This window comes from Sebastes umbrosus, chromosome 18 (assembly GCF_015220745.1).
Source record: "Sebastes umbrosus isolate fSebUmb1 chromosome 18, fSebUmb1.pri, whole genome shotgun sequence".
NCBI lineage: Eukaryota > Metazoa > Chordata > Actinopteri > Perciformes > Sebastidae > Sebastes > Sebastes umbrosus.
Genome location: NC_051286.1, coordinates 12962071 through 12980414, shown reverse-complemented (window position 1 = coordinate 12980414; position 18344 = coordinate 12962071). Strand labels below are relative to the sequence as shown.

At 41.3% G+C, this 18344-nt stretch overlaps 1 protein-coding gene across 6 annotated transcripts in view; it reads right to left on the bottom strand.

Annotated features, from left to right (window-relative positions):
• wasf1 (WASP family member 1) overlaps window positions 1–18344 on the bottom strand; it is a 71454-nt gene that overhangs the window by 13208 nt on the left and 39902 nt on the right. For 5 of the 6 annotated variants that reach the window (XM_037751293.1, XM_037751287.1, XM_037751288.1 and 2 more), the window contains 3 exons: window positions 13965–14118; window positions 7864–7981; window positions 1189–1272 (listed from right to left, as the gene is read on the bottom strand). In XM_037751293.1, the coding sequence (XP_037607221.1) occupies window positions 1189–1272; window positions 7864–7981; window positions 13965–14118 (356 nt within the window). The remainder of the gene's footprint in view (window positions 1–1188; window positions 1273–7863; window positions 7982–13964; window positions 14119–18344) is intronic. The other variant, XM_037751292.1, reaches the window with a different exon arrangement.

The window sequence follows — 18344 nt, the reverse complement described above, 5'->3', positions numbered from 1 at the left end:
AGCGTATGATTGCTGTTAGTGAAGTGTCCACTCCATGGCTGTGTCCCAAATTCCTTATTTTTATAGTATCCTCATCTACTTTATAGATACTAACATGTAAACTGACATGCAGACAGGTGTTGCTAAGGATTATTTTTAAAGCATTTAACCTTCACTGACTTTATTTGGAATTTTAAAAATGATCAACCATTTTATTTAAGATTTGATTTAGACTAGACATACATTCATAAATTATTATTAATTATTAAACAAACCCTAATCTCTGCATATATTTTTTCTGAAAATTCAGTGACAGTTGATGCATTGACTTGCAGTTTTTCAATGTGTATTGACCACAACTGTCGGGCTGTGTATAGGCGATATATTATGATTTTTTTTTTTTTATGATAAAAAACACACCAATGTATGCATAAAATCTGAGTAAAAAAAAATACTTTTTTTAATGCAATCAGAACAGTGGGATCTGCATTTGCATTATCACAGTCCCTTGTGCAATCTAAGCCACGAATCTTTGCATGTAAACTATCAATTAAAAATCAATACAGTGTTTTTGAGAATCGATACAGTATCACAAAACATAATATCGCGATACTCAAGTGTATCGATATTTTCTTACACCCCTACTGCATGTATGGCACTATTCTTCATCACAACAGAATAAAGATACAGCTAATGAGAACTCCAAAAGACTGTTCTTTACTCTGAGTGCCAACCGGTTTACTTTCAGTTGGAATCGCATGTACAGTGATGCCGCGTTGATGTGAACACTCGCAGGCAAGTCATAGACATGGAAATACCTTTCATCCCATATGACATGAACGCGACATAAGGCCAGCTACAACGTTTAAAACTCAGTAACCTATTCTGTGATTGAGCAAAAATGCATTGACGAACTAGTCAGATTTTTAAGGCTAGGATAAAAACGACTGAATTTAGTGTGGGGTCAAATTTAGTCCAATAAAGGATCACTGATAAGACTTCTAGTCTCCTATCACTAGAGTAGAACTGGGATGCAGTCAGGGCAGGTAGATACTGGAGGCTTGTTAGTTGTTAGGGTGGAGGTGGGGAGCTCACTCGTCCACAGCAAACCAGAGGGAGAGTGGGTGAGTGAGGGAGGGAGGGCTGCAGGCTGCCGCGTGGGGAGCAGATGCTCTGGCGGAGGGGGGGGGAGAAGGGAGAAGGTCTTACCTCTGGGGCAGTGAGGAAGGGAGGAGGGGTTTCAGAGAGGACTCTTATAAGGCCATTGGGACACACATGATAAGGCATTTCCAGCTGCACAGAGTTGGACAGAGTTAGACCAGGATTCAGAGAAGAGAAAGTTGAGAGAAGACAAAGGATACTAAAGCAGCATTTAAAAAAAAAAAAAATTCTGGGGCACTAACATTATCCTATTAACCACTGAAACAGCTGTCTTAATGTCTTATTATAGCTTGACATTATCACATACTTTGAGTGTGAACATTGTTTTAATTAACATGGAAAGCTGTAACTGGTAAAAGGCATGCATAGAGTTGTCGGCCTTTCTCTATTCGTTCTTTTAGGTCAGTTTCCAGTAGAAAAGGGAAGCAAAAATGCACTGTTTACAATGTCATGCTTGATCTAAACCAGCCCAAAGTTACAGAATCACTGTACTGCAACAAGCTACAAGGAGACAATTAGATGTGCTATTAACACACTGTCACTAGTCCTAAAGTCTGCAAATGCCACTTTCTAAGCTCATAGGGGTATAAATCACAAGTTTCATCATGACACACTTAAATCGATTCTTTGGACGATTCTTTGACAGTTTGTAAAAGGATGTTTTGATATGAATTTACTTCAATTCATCAAGTAGAGGCATGCGAGAACATCTCATTTTATTATCTTTTTTAATCTCATCAAGATCAAATAGCAAAAGGAGCAAGTCTCTTTATGTAATACATAAATCATTGGCTAAGTATTACAAGTTAAAATATACAAAGTATACTTTCATGAACTAAAAAGCAGAGATGCTCAGAAGTCATTTTTTGCAAGTCCAAGTCAAGTTTCAAGTCTTTGTTGCTGCTTTAATGAGGTGTTTGCATATAATCTAAATCATGTTAAGCACATTTCCCAATCCTCATGTGTAAAAAGAAAAATACAACAACAATCTGCTGTTGATATCAGAGTCATTAGAGAGCGTCTCTTTGGTCAAATGCTGTAACTGTAATTGTGGACAAGGCAGGCTGAGATAATTACCATGCACATTCTGTTGCAGGAAGATAATGACATTTGTAAACATGACTTTTAACTTTAGACCACAGTTGCCAAAGCATTGTGATGAAAGGTCGATCAATTTCTCTATTTATTTGCTACGCTGTCCGAGCAATAAAGGATCTGCACATTCAGCTCCAAAACTCTGAATGGTCATTCATTTTTTTTTGTGCTGGAGTTCACAGGACATTTTTGGTAAGATCTTCTTGTAATCCAAATGTGTATGTGTGTCTGTGTGTTGACAGTGAGAGCAGCCTCATGTGTGCAGCTGCTGTGGCCCGTAGCAGGCCACTGTTCAGGGTGTCAGTCTCGGTCCATCTCTGCGTCTCACTGCTCCGAGCTCGCTGTCTCAAGAGTCTTGAATGGATCCTGAGCGGTTGCCGTGGTAACCGCAGCAAGTTGGGGGGTGGTGGTGGTGGTGGGGGGATAGTGTGATTTTTCTGGGGAGGGGTGCAACTTAATACTGGAAATTTGTCAGAAAGCAGTAGTGATGGAGACATGACGCTCTTTGCTTACTGCTACTGTATGAATCAGCGGTTCGTTTGTTTGCGGATCGGTTTTGCATCCCTAATTTACAGCAGCTCTAGCAAGTAAAGAAAAGATCCTACACACTCCCTGAAGCTTCTAATGAGAACATTTTGGGATGAAGAGGAAAGGTTTTGATCTGAAAGAGATCTTCCTGGTTTTAACGTCTGGTTAAATGTGCTGGGTGTTTTCTGATTAGTTACATTTGACAGGACGCTGCATCTGCACACTATAGGACATTTTGAGGACATTGGGAGACTTGATTGTCTCCTGTATCTTCAGAGTTGCTCTGGTGAGTTGTGAAGTTCAAAGCTATTGGCTCAATTTTGGCATGTGCAGACTGCACATGTGTTGTACCCCTATAATATGACGCGAAGATGACGCGTGACATCTCCTCTTTTCACCCTCCTTGCCATTTCCTAAACCTAACTTCCTATGAAAACGGCTGTTTATTTTGAAAGGACATTATGCATGTAAGGAGCGTATATTGACACGTCGTCCCTGGCAAGAATGGTACCCCGTGCGTCAGCCCCCCATGCCGAGGGGCACTGACCAAGCGGTGGTATTTGACAAGTTGGGAGTTAGAATGCGTTGTGTAAAGGTTGCTACTAGCCGACACATTCCTCATGTAAGATCGAAGCACTTCTTTGTCAATACAACGCTCTACTTATGACAATGTGTAGCATTCTCTCTTAATCATTTAACCTGAGAGTGACTTTTCTGATGCACCTGTCCTTTGAAAGTTTCATACAAGCGTGCAGAAGAACATCTTGTATGACTCAAAAATGAGTACATCGATTTTTGTGGAGCCGTCGTCATCAAATAATGAACATAAATTCAGATTTTATTATAGCCTGGTTTGATACTGTAAATCACATATTGCCATTGCAAATTGAATTCCTTGTAGTCATTTGATACTTTGACATTTTACAATTTAATTGGGGGCAGTCACCTGTGACAATGTGGGGGAAACTTTTTATGCCGGCTCGTCAATCATTCACGCCGTCTCATTAACGCGCAAAAGTAGACGCCCACTGGTTTTAATGAGGACTGGCAGCGGCATTTTTTTGACGAGAACAAAATCCAGAAAATATTTCCCTACTTCTGGACTAGTGTATGAAAAAACTGAAAATTTGAATGTCAATATATTCCATCATGATGATAAGGTATTTCCAGCTGCCTGTGCCTGTGAGTGCTATAATGAGACAGGAGTAGGAGAGGCAGAGCCAAAGGGGCTTCTCCACAGGGGATCCAGTCGCTAGAGATGTAGTGTGGACTCAAACACTGATCTCAAAGAGAGGCTTTCATTCTCTTTCTCAGTCCCTTGGTCTTTCCTCTCACTCTCTCTCTGTCTCCCTCTGACTGGCTCAGCACATCGTCTGCTGCTAATCCACTGAGGGTGAGGCTAACACAGGGGCTAATGAGATTAGGACACCGTAGGCTTCTTTTCCCGTCCCTCTGCCCTGTGCTGCTTCCCATTTATCACTGGCTGCTAATCTGTGTGTAGCGTAGTGTGTGTGAGAACGTGGTTTTAGAGCAACTATTGGTGATGTGACTCCGTAAGAAAATGTCTGGTGGTGATTGAATAAGATAAAGGAGCGGATAAAGCATTTTAATCCTCATAACAGAGATCTATTTCCTGTATGATGTATGATACAATCCAGAGTATGGACACTTTACACGAGGAACTGGACCTATTTTAGGTGAATTAATCCCTCAATTACATTTGAATAATAGGTATTAATACACCTTTATATACTTGTACTATTAAGACTGTCTAAATTATAGAGGTCTATCATGAATGCCCTCGTCGACAGTCACTCAATCTGCTCCTTCGACACTCTGGGATACAATATTTGATTTGTTGTCTTTCCTCTGTGGTGGAAGAAGAAACTCTGACCTGAACCCGTGAACTGTGTCTCCCTGAACACCAGCTGAAATCAATTACTTTTGCCTCTTACTGGAAGGCATCCAAACCCCTTTTCCTGCTTCACTGGATTCAAGGGGTGATGTATCAAGAAAAACCTTTAAAGAGTCGGCTACATAAAGCGAGAGTTCCCTGAAGGCAACATCCTCTTCTCTATTTATCAAACATGTCAGGGACTCTTTATCTGAATTGTCCTTTTGATTATTTATCTTCTACGTTAGAAATCCTGGATGCCATTTATGTCTATATGCATTGTTTTATCTACCAACATACATTCTAGTTTATAGGGCTGGGCGGTATGGCCAAAAATCTTCTATCCCGATATAGGTCATTTCATATCTCGATAACGATATATATCACGATATAGCATGTTTTCTGGTAGGTCTATAAATGAATAGTTTATGTGAAATAACCACATGGTAAAGCCTATTTTTGTATACTCTTATGTGAATTAAATACTTGACAAATGAAAAGTACAGAGTATTTTCTCATATAATTTAGAATTATAGTACAATTTTAAGACAATAATTTGATTTACCTGAGTTTGATCATATTTTATGAGAAATTTGAGTTAGTATGTGCTTGTTATTATCAATTTAGACGACATAATTGTGTATCACAATATCTCGATATATTCATCAAGATACAATTCCATTGACAGACGATTAATTTTCATTTTCATATTGAATCATCATTTTCATGGGTGGAGGGTTTCTCTATTGGGTTATTGTGCTTTTTCTTTATTTGCCATTCTTAAAATCCCTTGGTGTTGTGTACTTTAACCAATATTGATTGTGGTACCCTCTCTGCATTATACACGCATATTTAAAATGTTGAAACTAATATTGCCAAATGCCCAGATATAACTTATAATATACTGTAAAGTTGCAGGGGGAAAAAGTAGGATGAGCTGGAGAGAAAGAGTGAAGGCAGACATTAGGGAGTAGGGGGACAGAGAGGCAGAGCTGGAACATTGTCTGTCACAGAACAAAGTGTGCTGGCAGCCAATCTCAGATAGCGTTGCGCCGACTGACAGGTGGCACGGCCCACCAGGTCCTCGACACTGCAGCTGCATGGTTAGATCATGGTCTATTTAGATCTGTGGAAGCATTTGTCTGGGCAGTTTGGGAGTTTAGAAGCAAGAGAATGATATAGATGGTATCTGTAGGTGATATAATAAGGTGGAGTACAACGAGTATACATAGTTTATCGTAACAAACACACTTCATGAACACCGTAACAGAGAGGCTCAGTGAGATGATGTGGCAGAACCACTCAATGAGCTAAGTGATGAATTCTAAGGGCGTGTGTCCATATAGCGTTTTTCTCTCTGGCAGGGTGCTGGGGAGCACTTCATCCCAGCGCTGCACGTGGGCTTTGTTTCTATGACAACACAATCTTGACAATATATCACCACTCTAACCGCCGTTGTATGAAGAACTAGTATCGCCCCTTTGCTTTTTATTATCTACTTGGGCTACTATCCATCTACAGACACGGCCAGAACAAGCTTTCCCCTCTATTTTCTTGTTTACCAGGTCCTGCCCTGTCTAAAATATGATTGGTTGCCTGAAAAGGAGCATCAGTCCCCACAGCCTTTCTGAAAAGTTCAGAGATTTTCACATAATCTCACACACACACTTAAACCACGCTCGTAGCTGCCAGCAGCTCCTCACAGGACGCTGATTGGTCCGTGGTCTGGCTTGCCGGACACAAACGCATTACTTGAAGCCTGACAAGATGGATTTTCGTTTGATATGTGATCCTGCGATTCTCGCGTGACATTGCGAGAATCCAGCTGCCGTGCAAGGTTAGCTCGGAGCGGCTGCACAAAAAAGGTGGAACGTTCCGAAAAAGATGCAGAGCGCTTTGCATACACTCTCTCCTCAATAAAAAAAATACTCCTTAATCTATTGATGATCTACACACTAAATTTCACCCATGTGAGTGTGTGTGTATTTTCCATCCCTCATCCTTTCAATGGCTGTTTTCCATAAACACACACATATCCTCTCCACACTGTATTTGCCCTGATCCTCATTCAGGCCGTTTATCCGCCACGATGGTTACACAAACCAACAAATATGTGTGCGTAATTCCTCTAATCCATCCTGCTCTCCCTGTGAACGTCCTCTAGGCCTTTCCATGGGGTCTGTCTAACTGCCAGTGTGGTGAAGAGGGAAATGAACATGGCTTTACAAGCCGAGCCCACCCGGGGCTTTAATTAGAACGAAATCACTGGAATGAGCTGCGGCTACAAGCGGTCATATCTACCTTAACCCTCTGAAGTAAATCAGGTCTGTCTGCTGTTGCAAATGAGCTTACGTTTCCAAAATCCACATATGTTTATTACGCTATCATAAACAAGTAAATATCCTTAATTTTACATCCTGAGTCACAGATAATTCTTGGCTAAACTCGCCCTCTGTCTTCTCTACGCCCGTTCCCACAATCATTAAAAACCTCATAACCAACAGATTATAACCCCTTCATTCACATGAACCCTCAGAGTGGAAAATCACTCTCCTTGTTCATCATTGAATGACTGTAATAAGCTTTGATTGACTGTGAGGGTGGGAGATGTGGAGCACGCCCTGCTTCCCACGCAGAGAAATGCAAGCTGGTGCTGATTAGAGCTCCTGATGCTGAGGGTGGGAAACCCCTCTGTTTTGAGGAGGGGGTCAAAGCTCTGCATTGGATGTTGGAGAGGGGCTTTTTTCTTTTATTCAATTTATGTGTGTCTGTGTGCATAAAAATCCAACATCGGCTTCTACATGCATGAGCTTACATGTGTGTGTGTGTGTGGAGCCAGAGAGATGGCACACAGTGCGGGGGCAAGTGAGCAGCAGATGCTCCCATTAATTAGGTGTAATCATTACACAAGTAATAACTAAGAGGGTCGACTGGAGGAAGAGTTGATTAATCTAGGAGTGGTGGCTAATTAATGCTACATGGTGTATGAAGCCAGGCCTGTGAATCTATCAGTGAATCCGTTTATTCAAGCATCGATGTGTATCTGTGGAGACTACAGGAAGCGTCACGTCTTCTTACTCGCTAACTTCATGTGCTCACGGCCTCGTCACAAACACCTCCATCTACTGCAGTATAGTCCTGAATTGTTGCATGAAGAGAGAGTAAAATGTACTGTGCACCATGTGCTTGTGATTGTTCCAACATACCTTCTGTTTCCGCCTCTCCTTCCTCTTGTCCTCTGTGTCCTGCAGCATCTTCTCTCTCCACAGGTCAAAGAAGTAGGACGGATTGGTGTAGAACTTCAGACCCTCCTTCCCATCGTCCCTGCAGACGGACAAAAGAAAACAAGAAATAGTGTTACATTTTGGTTGGCAAGCTGGTGAAGTAGTAACCTTTCTTTTTAAGAAGCTGAATTATGATAATAATTTGTTAAGCAAAAATTAAAATAATGGTCTCAGGTTTCAAATGTGAATATTTGCTGTTTTTCTTTGTCATATATGATAAACTGAATATCTGTTGGTTGGACAAACCAAGACGTTACAACGTTCATTTTCTGACATGTTATAGACAAGATGGTTTAATCAAATAATCAAGAAAATAATCGGCACATTAACTGATGATTAAAATAATTGTAAGCTGCAGGCCGGGATGAGACACATTTTAGGTTTAGGCAACAAAACTACAACTTCACTTCTTTAGGTTTAGGCAAAAAAAACCACTTAGTTAAGTTTGGGGAAAAACAGTGTTTTGGGTTAAAATAACTACGAACACATAGACAACTACACATTGTTGGTTTCATACAGGATGCGAACTCCAGTCTGCTCCTGTTTTGTGTCCCATCCATCGTCCTCAACCTCTACCCCTTTCACACTGTCTATACTACAGTGCCTGACTTCCGCTTCTGCTCCTGTCATAATTACTATGGTCGCTAGAGGTCGCTGTCATGTCCTTTTAAAGCTTCTTTCGGTGATCTACCATGTGAATAGATGATAAAACCTACTAATGGGTGTAGTAGGCCCCTACTGACCCACATCTATGGGGCTTATAGCAACTGATAACACCTATTTAATAGCCTGACAACAGTCTAATCGGCTGATAATTCAAGGTGACTTCTTGAAATGTCTTGTTTTCTTCCACCGACAGTCCAAAACTTCAAATTATTCCCTTTATACTAATATTTATACTGATAAATTCTTACATTTGAGAAACTGGAGCAAGAGAATATTTGGCATTTTTGCTTGAAAAATTACTCAAACAATTATTCAATTGTCATAATACTTTCTGAGTAATTTTCTGTTGATGGACTAATCAATTAACCAACTAATGGTTTCAGCTCTACATAAAGGCTGACAAAGGAAGTGGGGAACAAAATCATACTGCTACAAATGGGTCTTTTTCTTCTTAACATGCCGGAGGCAGGCGCTACAGACTTTGGACAACCATGAAGAATTGAGAGTGAGTGAAATGTTTGAAAATAATATTTTTTCTTTTCCTGTGTCCTGCCCTTGCCCGTCTGCTTTCCTTCAAGAAATCACATTGGTTTACCATTCGCCATGAATAATAGCTAATGTCCTTCGTTATCATTCATTCCCTCTCAACTCTGCTCCGCTCTCTCTCTTCTTCACTCGCATTACAGAAGCCTTTGTGGTTGGCGGTCACTGGGGAGAACGGTGCCATTATGATAGGGATGGAAATGGGAAAAGACTTCTGACAGACGCAGGTAGTTATCACATCAAAAGGTCCTTCTTGACAAGGAAATGATCACACACACAAACGCCCACAGCTGCTGTCCGGAAATGTCATTTCATATCAATACGAGGGATAAGCCTCGCAAATTGCCCTGCTGATGTCTTTCTCTTCTGTCTTGGTGGTTTCCAAATGTATTTTCTTCCATGTATATTATTCATAACTGATCCGTTTGTGAGGTATGTGGAACTGGACTACAGCCTTGGGAACATCCTCAATTATCTCCTTCAATTTCAAATTTAAATTCTTGTTTCTAATGTTGTGAATGAAGCCGTATATGATTGGTGTTTTACAAATCATCAACATTCAGCCTTGCAAAGTCACACAATAGTTCTTCAACCCGAAACTATCCATCTATTAGGGGTGGGAATCACCAGAGGCCCCACGGTACAATCATTATCAGGATACTTAAGTCACAATATCATCTTATAGCAATTTTAAACATTTTGCGATATGCTGAGTATTGCAATAAGATATTGATTGATTACCTTTCTCTCAACTGCAAATTATGCAGTTTGTCAGAATCTGTTTTCCCTTATAAGATAAGATACAGTTTTCACTCTGTTCATCTCAGAGTTTTAATTCACATTTACATCTTGAGGTCAGAGGTCAAGGGACCCCTTTGAAAATGGCTATGCCAGTTTTTCCTCGCCAAAATTTTGGAGCGTTATTTAGCATTCACATGTTTAGCAAACATTACATGATTGGTACCTATTGATACCTTTCTACTTTCATTCTCTGTAGCTTTAAGACTGAGCCCGCTACTACAAATAAGAGGTTACTAGTTTATATAATAAAAGATCGATACTTGACAGCCGTGTATCGATACAATATTTCACGCAAAATATTGCAATACTATGCTGTATATCGATTTTTTACCCCATCCCTACCATCTATATACATGTATATAAACAGTATACACATATATACAGTATATGTATAACTATATAGAAGAGCTAAATGTAGGTTCTGTGTCTTCCGGTCAAAGTGCAGGTAATGTTCTGAGTTCCTCAAAAGGTTCTTGGTCCTCTGGGAAATTTCTTTAGGTGAAAACCCCCAATAGAAAGTGAGAGGAGCTATTTCTGTCTGTCAGCATGTGACCTAATTAACATCAATACCACCAGGTGTTCTCCTGCACAGAGCAAAGTACCAATATTGATCTAAATCACCTCTCTCTTTATTGTTATTTCCTGCAAACTAGCACAGATATACTCAGTAACTCAGTAACAGTAGTGCAAATCAACATAGTAACTCCATCTCTTCTGACTGTCTGTCACAAGTATTTCTATACAGGACTGAAGGGCACATAAAATGTTTTCTTTGAAGCTAAAAATGAATACAAAGAAATATTGGGGGGTGTATCGTAACCGTTCAGAGGTCCTAACTTGAACTCAGCTGCCTTCACCCAATGTCGGCCACGCTTTGGGAGGCAATTATTTGATGATGACACCGATAAGAGCAAGAAAAACAGAACATGAAAAGGAAAAAGCTTCAAAAGCCAAGAGTGGAAAGTTTAATGACATGCAACACAACAAAGGGAAGAAAACAGAATTCAACAATAGGATAAGGAAAGGGTAGAGAGAGAGAGAGAGAGAGAGAGAGAGAGAGAGAGAGAGAGAGAGACTGTAGTAGTGTGTGTGCACTGCGGGTAGTATTTGAGTGTTTGTGTAAATCATTATTGCATGGTATTCTTTCACAGTATATTTGAGGAGTGTGTTTGTGTGTATGAGTGATAGACGGAGAGAGAGAGAGAGAGAGAGAGAGAGAGCAGAGCAGCTGAGTTCAGAGGGGATCTGAGAAATAACAGCCTGGGGAGGTGTCCCAGGGAGACTCCTGGTGAGAGGAGAGGAGAGGAGAGGAGAGGAGAGGGGAGAGAAGAGGAGAGGAAAGAAGAGGAGACGAGAGGAGAGGGGAGGAGAGGAGAGGAGAGGGGAGAGGGGGAGAGGGGAGAGGGGAGAGGAGAGGAGAGGAGAGGAGAGGAGAGGAGAGGAGATAAAAGAAGAGGAGGGGAGATGAAACGAGACGAGAGGAGAGGAGGGGAGGGGAGAGGAGAGGAGAGGAGAGAAGAGAAGAGAAGAGAAGAGAAGAGGAGAGGAGAGGAGAGGAGAGGAGAACAAAATGAGGAGAGGAGAGGAGAGGAGAGGAGAGGAGAGGAAAAGAGAGGAGAGGAGAGGAGAGGAGAGGAGAGGAGAGGAGAGGAGAGGAGGTTTTTGCTGTGCTTGCAGGCTCTTATCCAACTGTGTCCCATTTAACATTAAATAGAGCTGAAACAATTAGTTGATTAATCAAGTGACAAAATGAATCAGCAATAACTTTAATAACTGATTGATTGCTTGAATCATATTTCAAGCATTTTCAAGCCGGTTCTTGTTTCTGAAAAGTGACGATTTCCCGCTTTTCTTTGTCTTATATGATATTTAATGAATACGGATATTTCATCCCCCAAAAAATCAATACGTTTTGAAGGCATCACTAGAACTTGTGACATTTTATAGGCAAAAAGATTAACTGATTACTCAAGAAAATAGTCGTTGGGTTAATTGATAATGAAAGTCCTCTATAGTCCTCTATAATAGATAATGGACCTGGACTGGACCATCAGTTGTTATTCAAGGAGAGGTGAGAGTCTTTCCAGCCAGCCTGGTAACTGACTTTAAGGATACATAGCACATATTTTGTATGTTTAGTTCAACCATTAATCCTTGTCTGAATAACAACTGACGTGTAGCCTTCAGCAAGCACCAAACAAGACATTTAAAGTGCGGGTGGTAAATAACGTCAGCAAGGCAGACGCCCACACCTGCCTCCCTCTTGGCCATGTCAAGGCCCAGACGTTAAAAACGCACCCACGGCAGATTTAAATACCACGGCCTACACCTGTCTCGTTGCAGTGCATGTGTGTACGTGTCTATACACACTCAAAATAAAAAGATTTTGCCCTGTAACCTTCTCCAGCCGGCTTGGTCAGAGTGACAGTATTACACAGAGATGGGTCACGTAAGATGCTGGAGGAGAGAAAATGGAGTGAAAGGGTAAAATAAAAAAGAAGAAGTGAGAAAGCAGCGGGGTGAGAAGGCCAAGGAATAAAGGCGAGAGAGCGCTGGCCAGCAGAGCTTTTTATGGATTATTCATCTTCAGATGACTCTCTCTATCGCTCTGCTCGCCCGGCTCAAGAGCCAAGAGAGATGTCTGGTGTGAAAGAGTCACAAGCCTGTCAATAATAATAATATACCGAACAACTTCCAACCAAGGTGCACAAGCACGTCTTTTAACCCCTTTAAACTCCAACTGTATTCATGTGTGATGATGTTAGTCCCCATAGTAGCCATTTCATTGTAGTGAGACCATTTTTTGACACGTGACCTCACTGTATAAAATGACCTTTTGTGACCTTTAGGATAATCATAGCCTCATGAAACTTTACAACTACAAACTAGAGACCTAGAGCCTTTAGAGGATGGATGGCTTTCCTAGGTTGATTGACAATAAGGGGGTTTCTGAGCAGTTTCCAGAACAGAAGCGCTTGCCATCCAATCACCGAAAAATGCAATTCTTGCAGAAATCTCAAAATGTCAAAAGTTTTTTATACTAAATCACAGCATTGCTTTTTCCTATGGTGTTCCTCAAGGCCTTGGTGTCTTAATTTGGTATTTTTGAGGGATTATTGATCATTTTCATCCACTCTCGAGTGGTAAAAATTGTTAAATTTAGCACCAAATCTGTGGAACAAATGGTATCAACACCAAAATTGCTGCAATAATTTATGAGACATTATAGAGCATGGGAATGACCATCAAAAACATACATCATCATGTTCTACCTTCTTATACACTTTCACAATTTATAATAATTAATTATTTTCTATTTCTTATTAATGACTAGAAGAATTTGACAAACAGTGCTGAGCTGCACCTCTAATTAATCTTCACGTTCCCAGCTTTCAGATGATGTACACCACTTCTATGTGACATCTACTGTTGACTTTTTAATCTTTTTAACCTCTACCCCTCTTAAAAAAAACAGGGTGGAATGGTAAGGAGTTAATACATATAAAAACTTTGAATCCGTTTGAGGCTACGGATATCCATGTTCAGGTCTATTCTCTGTGCGGTACGTCACTGTGAACATTTACTGTTAAAAAAACACTTTTATAATGGCAGGCAGAAGTATGAGAGTGGGCCAAATAATAGCCAAGATTCAAGGCCATTTGGGTGCTTTTGTGTTAACACAGTGGGGTGCAACCTGTCTTTCTTTATGCCTATCAATGAAATACAAATTCATTTTCCCTCCCAAGAGTGGAAATGGACAAATATATGAAAGGTTGATACAGTTAGTAAGTAAGTGCCATGCTGGGCTCAGAAAAAGTTCTGCAATTAAACATTCCAGTTGTGGGTAATGTCAGGTTTTTGGCCGCCATGGAACAATGGCGCTCCTCAATCTCCTCTATTATTAGTATCGTCATTTCACCTGCAAAATGTGATTTCACTTTTCTAAAAAAACATCGGAAAACCACAGAACACTTTTGGTAAAGTTAGTGAAACCGTTTGGATTATATTCAGACCTGTAGGGCGACAGGATGTTGAGGGGTGGCGGCTGCTCGCATGTCTGGTAGGTCTCCTGCAGCGGGACGGGCATCGACTTGCGGTCGAACAGCTGCTGGTCCTGGATGGTGGAGCTCCTGAAAGCCTTCCTCATGGTGATGTCCTGAAGAGACACTACGGGAGGGAAGGGAGGATGGAGAATAAAGACAAGAGAGAGGGAGAGAATTATAGTTATTAAATCAGATTCTTTAAGAAGTATGTGATTGCCTACACGTCTCATGTCTCGGATGAACACAATGAGCTTCATTTGGCTCCATCTTGCCGTTATCATCGTCATCAAAATTGACGTCGACATCACTCATCCACATCACGGGGCACTAAACCTATAAGAACCCGCTAATCATCCTCCCTTGAGCTGACGTTACATTGTTGTCCTAATTGGCTAATTTCAAACCCACACATGACAGCTAAGCTAAACTAGGCTAAATCGAGGCTGTGGGGATAATTGCCCTTCTCTCATACAGGAACAGCTGACATTTTCGGAGGGCAAAAGAATAACTTGATGCTGTACAGCTGAAGCTTTGAGAAAAACAGGTTGGAGAAATGGCTGAGGGGGAAGAGAGAAAACACAACCACACTTATGCTAACCCTCAATCTGGTCGGGCCAAGTTGGAAAACAGCAAGTCTTGGAAAGAAATTCAGAGCGTTGTCTGAATTATACATGAGGGAATGACAAATGGATACACTTTACTGCTGCCCGAAGGAAGACTGAAAAAGTCATATGGCATGTAGAAAAAGTATTGGACATATACCACACACACAACTAAATAACACCATAGAATTAAATGCTGAACTATAACCCAGCGCAGCACGTCGACCTCTTAAAGCAAACAAATAGAACGACTGAGTTAACAAGACACTCGTTGAATGTTTTTCTTAATAAAATGAGACAAATAAAGCCAGTTTATTGTACAAAGGAAAAACTACCCCAATCTGATCTTCTAGTTGGGTAATTACTTCCACACACCAGTGAAGGGCCAGCCACCTGAGGCACCGAAGTATCATTACTAACAAACACTATCAGTGAGCCAACATTTGGTAAGTAACACTCTGAGAAAGAGAGAGAGGAGAATGCAAGAGGAAGATAATAAAACCGCACGGACACAACAGAGGCAGGGTGATGGAAACGGGGGACAGACAGAGACAGAGTGAAGAGGCACAAGTGGTGAAACAAAGAGCAGGCAACGACATATAGGAGACATTCACAAGAAATACAGACCGCGAGAAGAGGAGGGGAATTGAAGAGCGGAGGGAGAGGTGATAAAACTAACATGGGCACATGGAAATAAAGTGTGAGGAGTGGTGATGGAGAAAGCGAGAGAGACGACACATAAAAACACAAAGTGTGACTTCTGTGAGGAAAAACAAAGGCGTGAGCGAGGTGTCCCGGGAGAGTAACCTGAGAGGATTTAGGAAAAACTGGTAATTTCTTTAACACATTAACACAACTGATCTTTCGGAGGTTGTAACAGGCTCAGTTTTTAAGTTAGAGTGAATATGCTTGCATCATATGAAACAAGAAAACCTAGGAATCTATTGGTACCAACCTTTTGTTTTTAATGTAGTTTGACAATAAATTAGTGTCTATGCCAGTACCCTGGTGTGCACTGTGGTTTGCCCTACGTCAGCCGCACCCAGGAGAGAAGCATGACTGGTGAGAATAGAAGCACCGCTGTGCACGGGGTATCTTCAGTTTTCTGAATATCTTTGGGTTTTGTACTGACATAACAAGACATTTAAAGACCTCACATTGAACTTTGAGAAACTGGGATGGACATTTTTCACTATTTTCTGACATTTTATAGACCAAAATGATTAACTGATTAATCTAGAAAATAATTGGCAGATTAATCGATAATGAAAATAATCGTTAATTGCAGCCCTTGTAATAATTTAACTGTTAACCTTTGTTTTCTATTTCATATAGGTTTGGTTAACCTGGAGGTTTGTTTTTGGCGATACTGCAGCATTTCCAGATCTCACCAATTAACTTGGTGAGTACAGTCTTGTTATTAGTGACAGGGACGATGCCCAAAATTCTCCTTTTTACTCGTGCTTGTATCAGGGAGTGCAACGGCAGTTCCTTGATCAGCAACATAAGGGGGTGACTAATGATAAGAAGGGGGAAAAATCAAAGCCACAGCCACAGTGGCATGACAATTACACTGCCCACGGCGATCACAGAGGAGAGAAATGCCAGGGATAAGTGGGAGTAATGGTGGGATCTAAGAAGTTGAAGTAGATTAGAGAGGGTAAAGGGATAAAGATGCAGGAGAGGAGATATGAACATTAAAGTGATGCTTTAGTGATCCCTGTAGGGCATTTCACTTTTTTGCCTTGCCTCCTTTGCACAGGAAGGTCAGAGTGAAGGTCAGGAAAGTGCACCAACACTCTCCCTCTCACTACTAGAATAAATCAACAGAGTGGACTGTAGACACATAACACCCTGCCGGGGCCAGACGCAGCCTCTGGCCAACCGTTGTCAATTTGGTGTCGCTGAGTGCTGCATGTTAAAGGGATAGTTCTGGTATTTTGAAGTGGGGTTGTATGAGGTACTTATCCATAGTCAGTGTATTACCTACAGTAGATGATGGTCAGCACCCCCCCAGTTTGAAGAAGCAGGAGTTAAAGCACGGAACCAAAGCAATGTACTGCTGTGGATGGGGCCGGCAGCAAAACCCATTTTAGCCACCTAAAAGAAAGGCCCCTCTAAAAAAATTAATATCAGTTTAAGTAGACGCTATATTCAGAATATTGTCGCTGGTTTATCTTGCCGTAAGACAGCTATACAGTCTACGTTTCAGACGGGGAACCGAAGCAGTTATGCTCTCGCCAAAGCAACCAGACCCCATTGCAAAAAATACAAATTTTACTTTGCAGAACACAGGAGCTACTGATCTACCGCTGCCTTGATTGGTTATCTTGTTTGTGTTATTGTGTGAATTTGGTTAGTTCGGATTAACCAAAGTCACACAATAGCACAAACAAACTAACAGATGAAGACAGTAGTAGAACAGCGACCCCCGTGTTCTGCGAGGTCAAATTAAAGTTTTTTTTGTATGGACTCTGGTGGCTTTGGTGAGAGCATAGATGGACAACAGCTTCAGTTCCCCGACAGGGTAAAGCTGTGAAAATTAGGGCTGACCCAAATGCTTCGGAGCTTCGATCGTTGCCATGGTAATCAACCTCCAAATCAGTATTTGAATGCTCTTTTTGTTAATGTTTGTTTTTTATAGTAAAAAGTATGTAATAATACTGTACAACTCCAAAAACAGCCCAGAAAATAAGAAAGAATCCCACGACATTATTCATTATTAATATTCAACATGAATTGTTATTATTAATTTTCAGACGGATATCACTGTTTGTTGTGTGTAGAGATGGGTGTGTGTGTACAGTAGTGCGGCAGCAGCATTGTCTAAGGCACTGAAACGGGGAGATGGAGACAGAACAACATGTCAGCCTGCAGCGCTGCGTTGCGCCTTGAAGCGTCAAATACCTTCAAATATTTCTCATCGAAGCTTCGAAGCCCAAAATATGGTATTCAGGAAAGTCCTAGTGAAAATATTACACATTACAATACACTTAAACAAATATCAATTTTTTTTTAGGTGGCCCCGTCAACAGCAGTACATTGCTTTGGTCCTCTGTGGGAAATCCTGTCTGCTTCTCCAAACTGCCGACATATACTGTAGGTAATACACTGAGTATGGATAAGTACCTCATACAACCCCACTTCAAAACACCCGGACTATCCCTTTAAGCAAGAGCACTGTGTCCTGCCACCCCAGTGCATTCAGGGAGAGCAGAGAGCTGTCAGATGGTGTGACAAGTATGTGCAAACGCAACCAACAAGAGAGAGGCAGTGCAGAAGTGTGTGTCAGGATGAATCTGATGCAGAGTGAGGTGGCTATAAACCTCTGCCAAGCAACACTGAGCACTGAGAGAGGCACACTGCACTAATCAATGTGCACAGAAACACAGAAGGCACACACGCACACACACACATACAGGATCAGTCAAACACACACACAGATGGATATCTTTGCATGATGTTCTACATCCTAATTACAAAATGTCACTTATTCAGCTGAACTACCAATTACACCCATTTAGTGAAGACATTCAGCTAATGAGAAAAATGTGAGTGTACGCGTTTGTGACTGAATGAGTGAGTTAGTGAGAGGTTTTAAGTGTGTGTGTGTGTGTGTACGTGTGTGTGTCAGGTCGAGCAGCACCAGGTGCAGCAGCAGCAGCAGCCTCTGATCTCAGCCTGTGAAGCTCCTTATCAGTAAGCCGGTGGTGGATAGTTTATCTCTCTCTCTCATATCTTCCTCTAA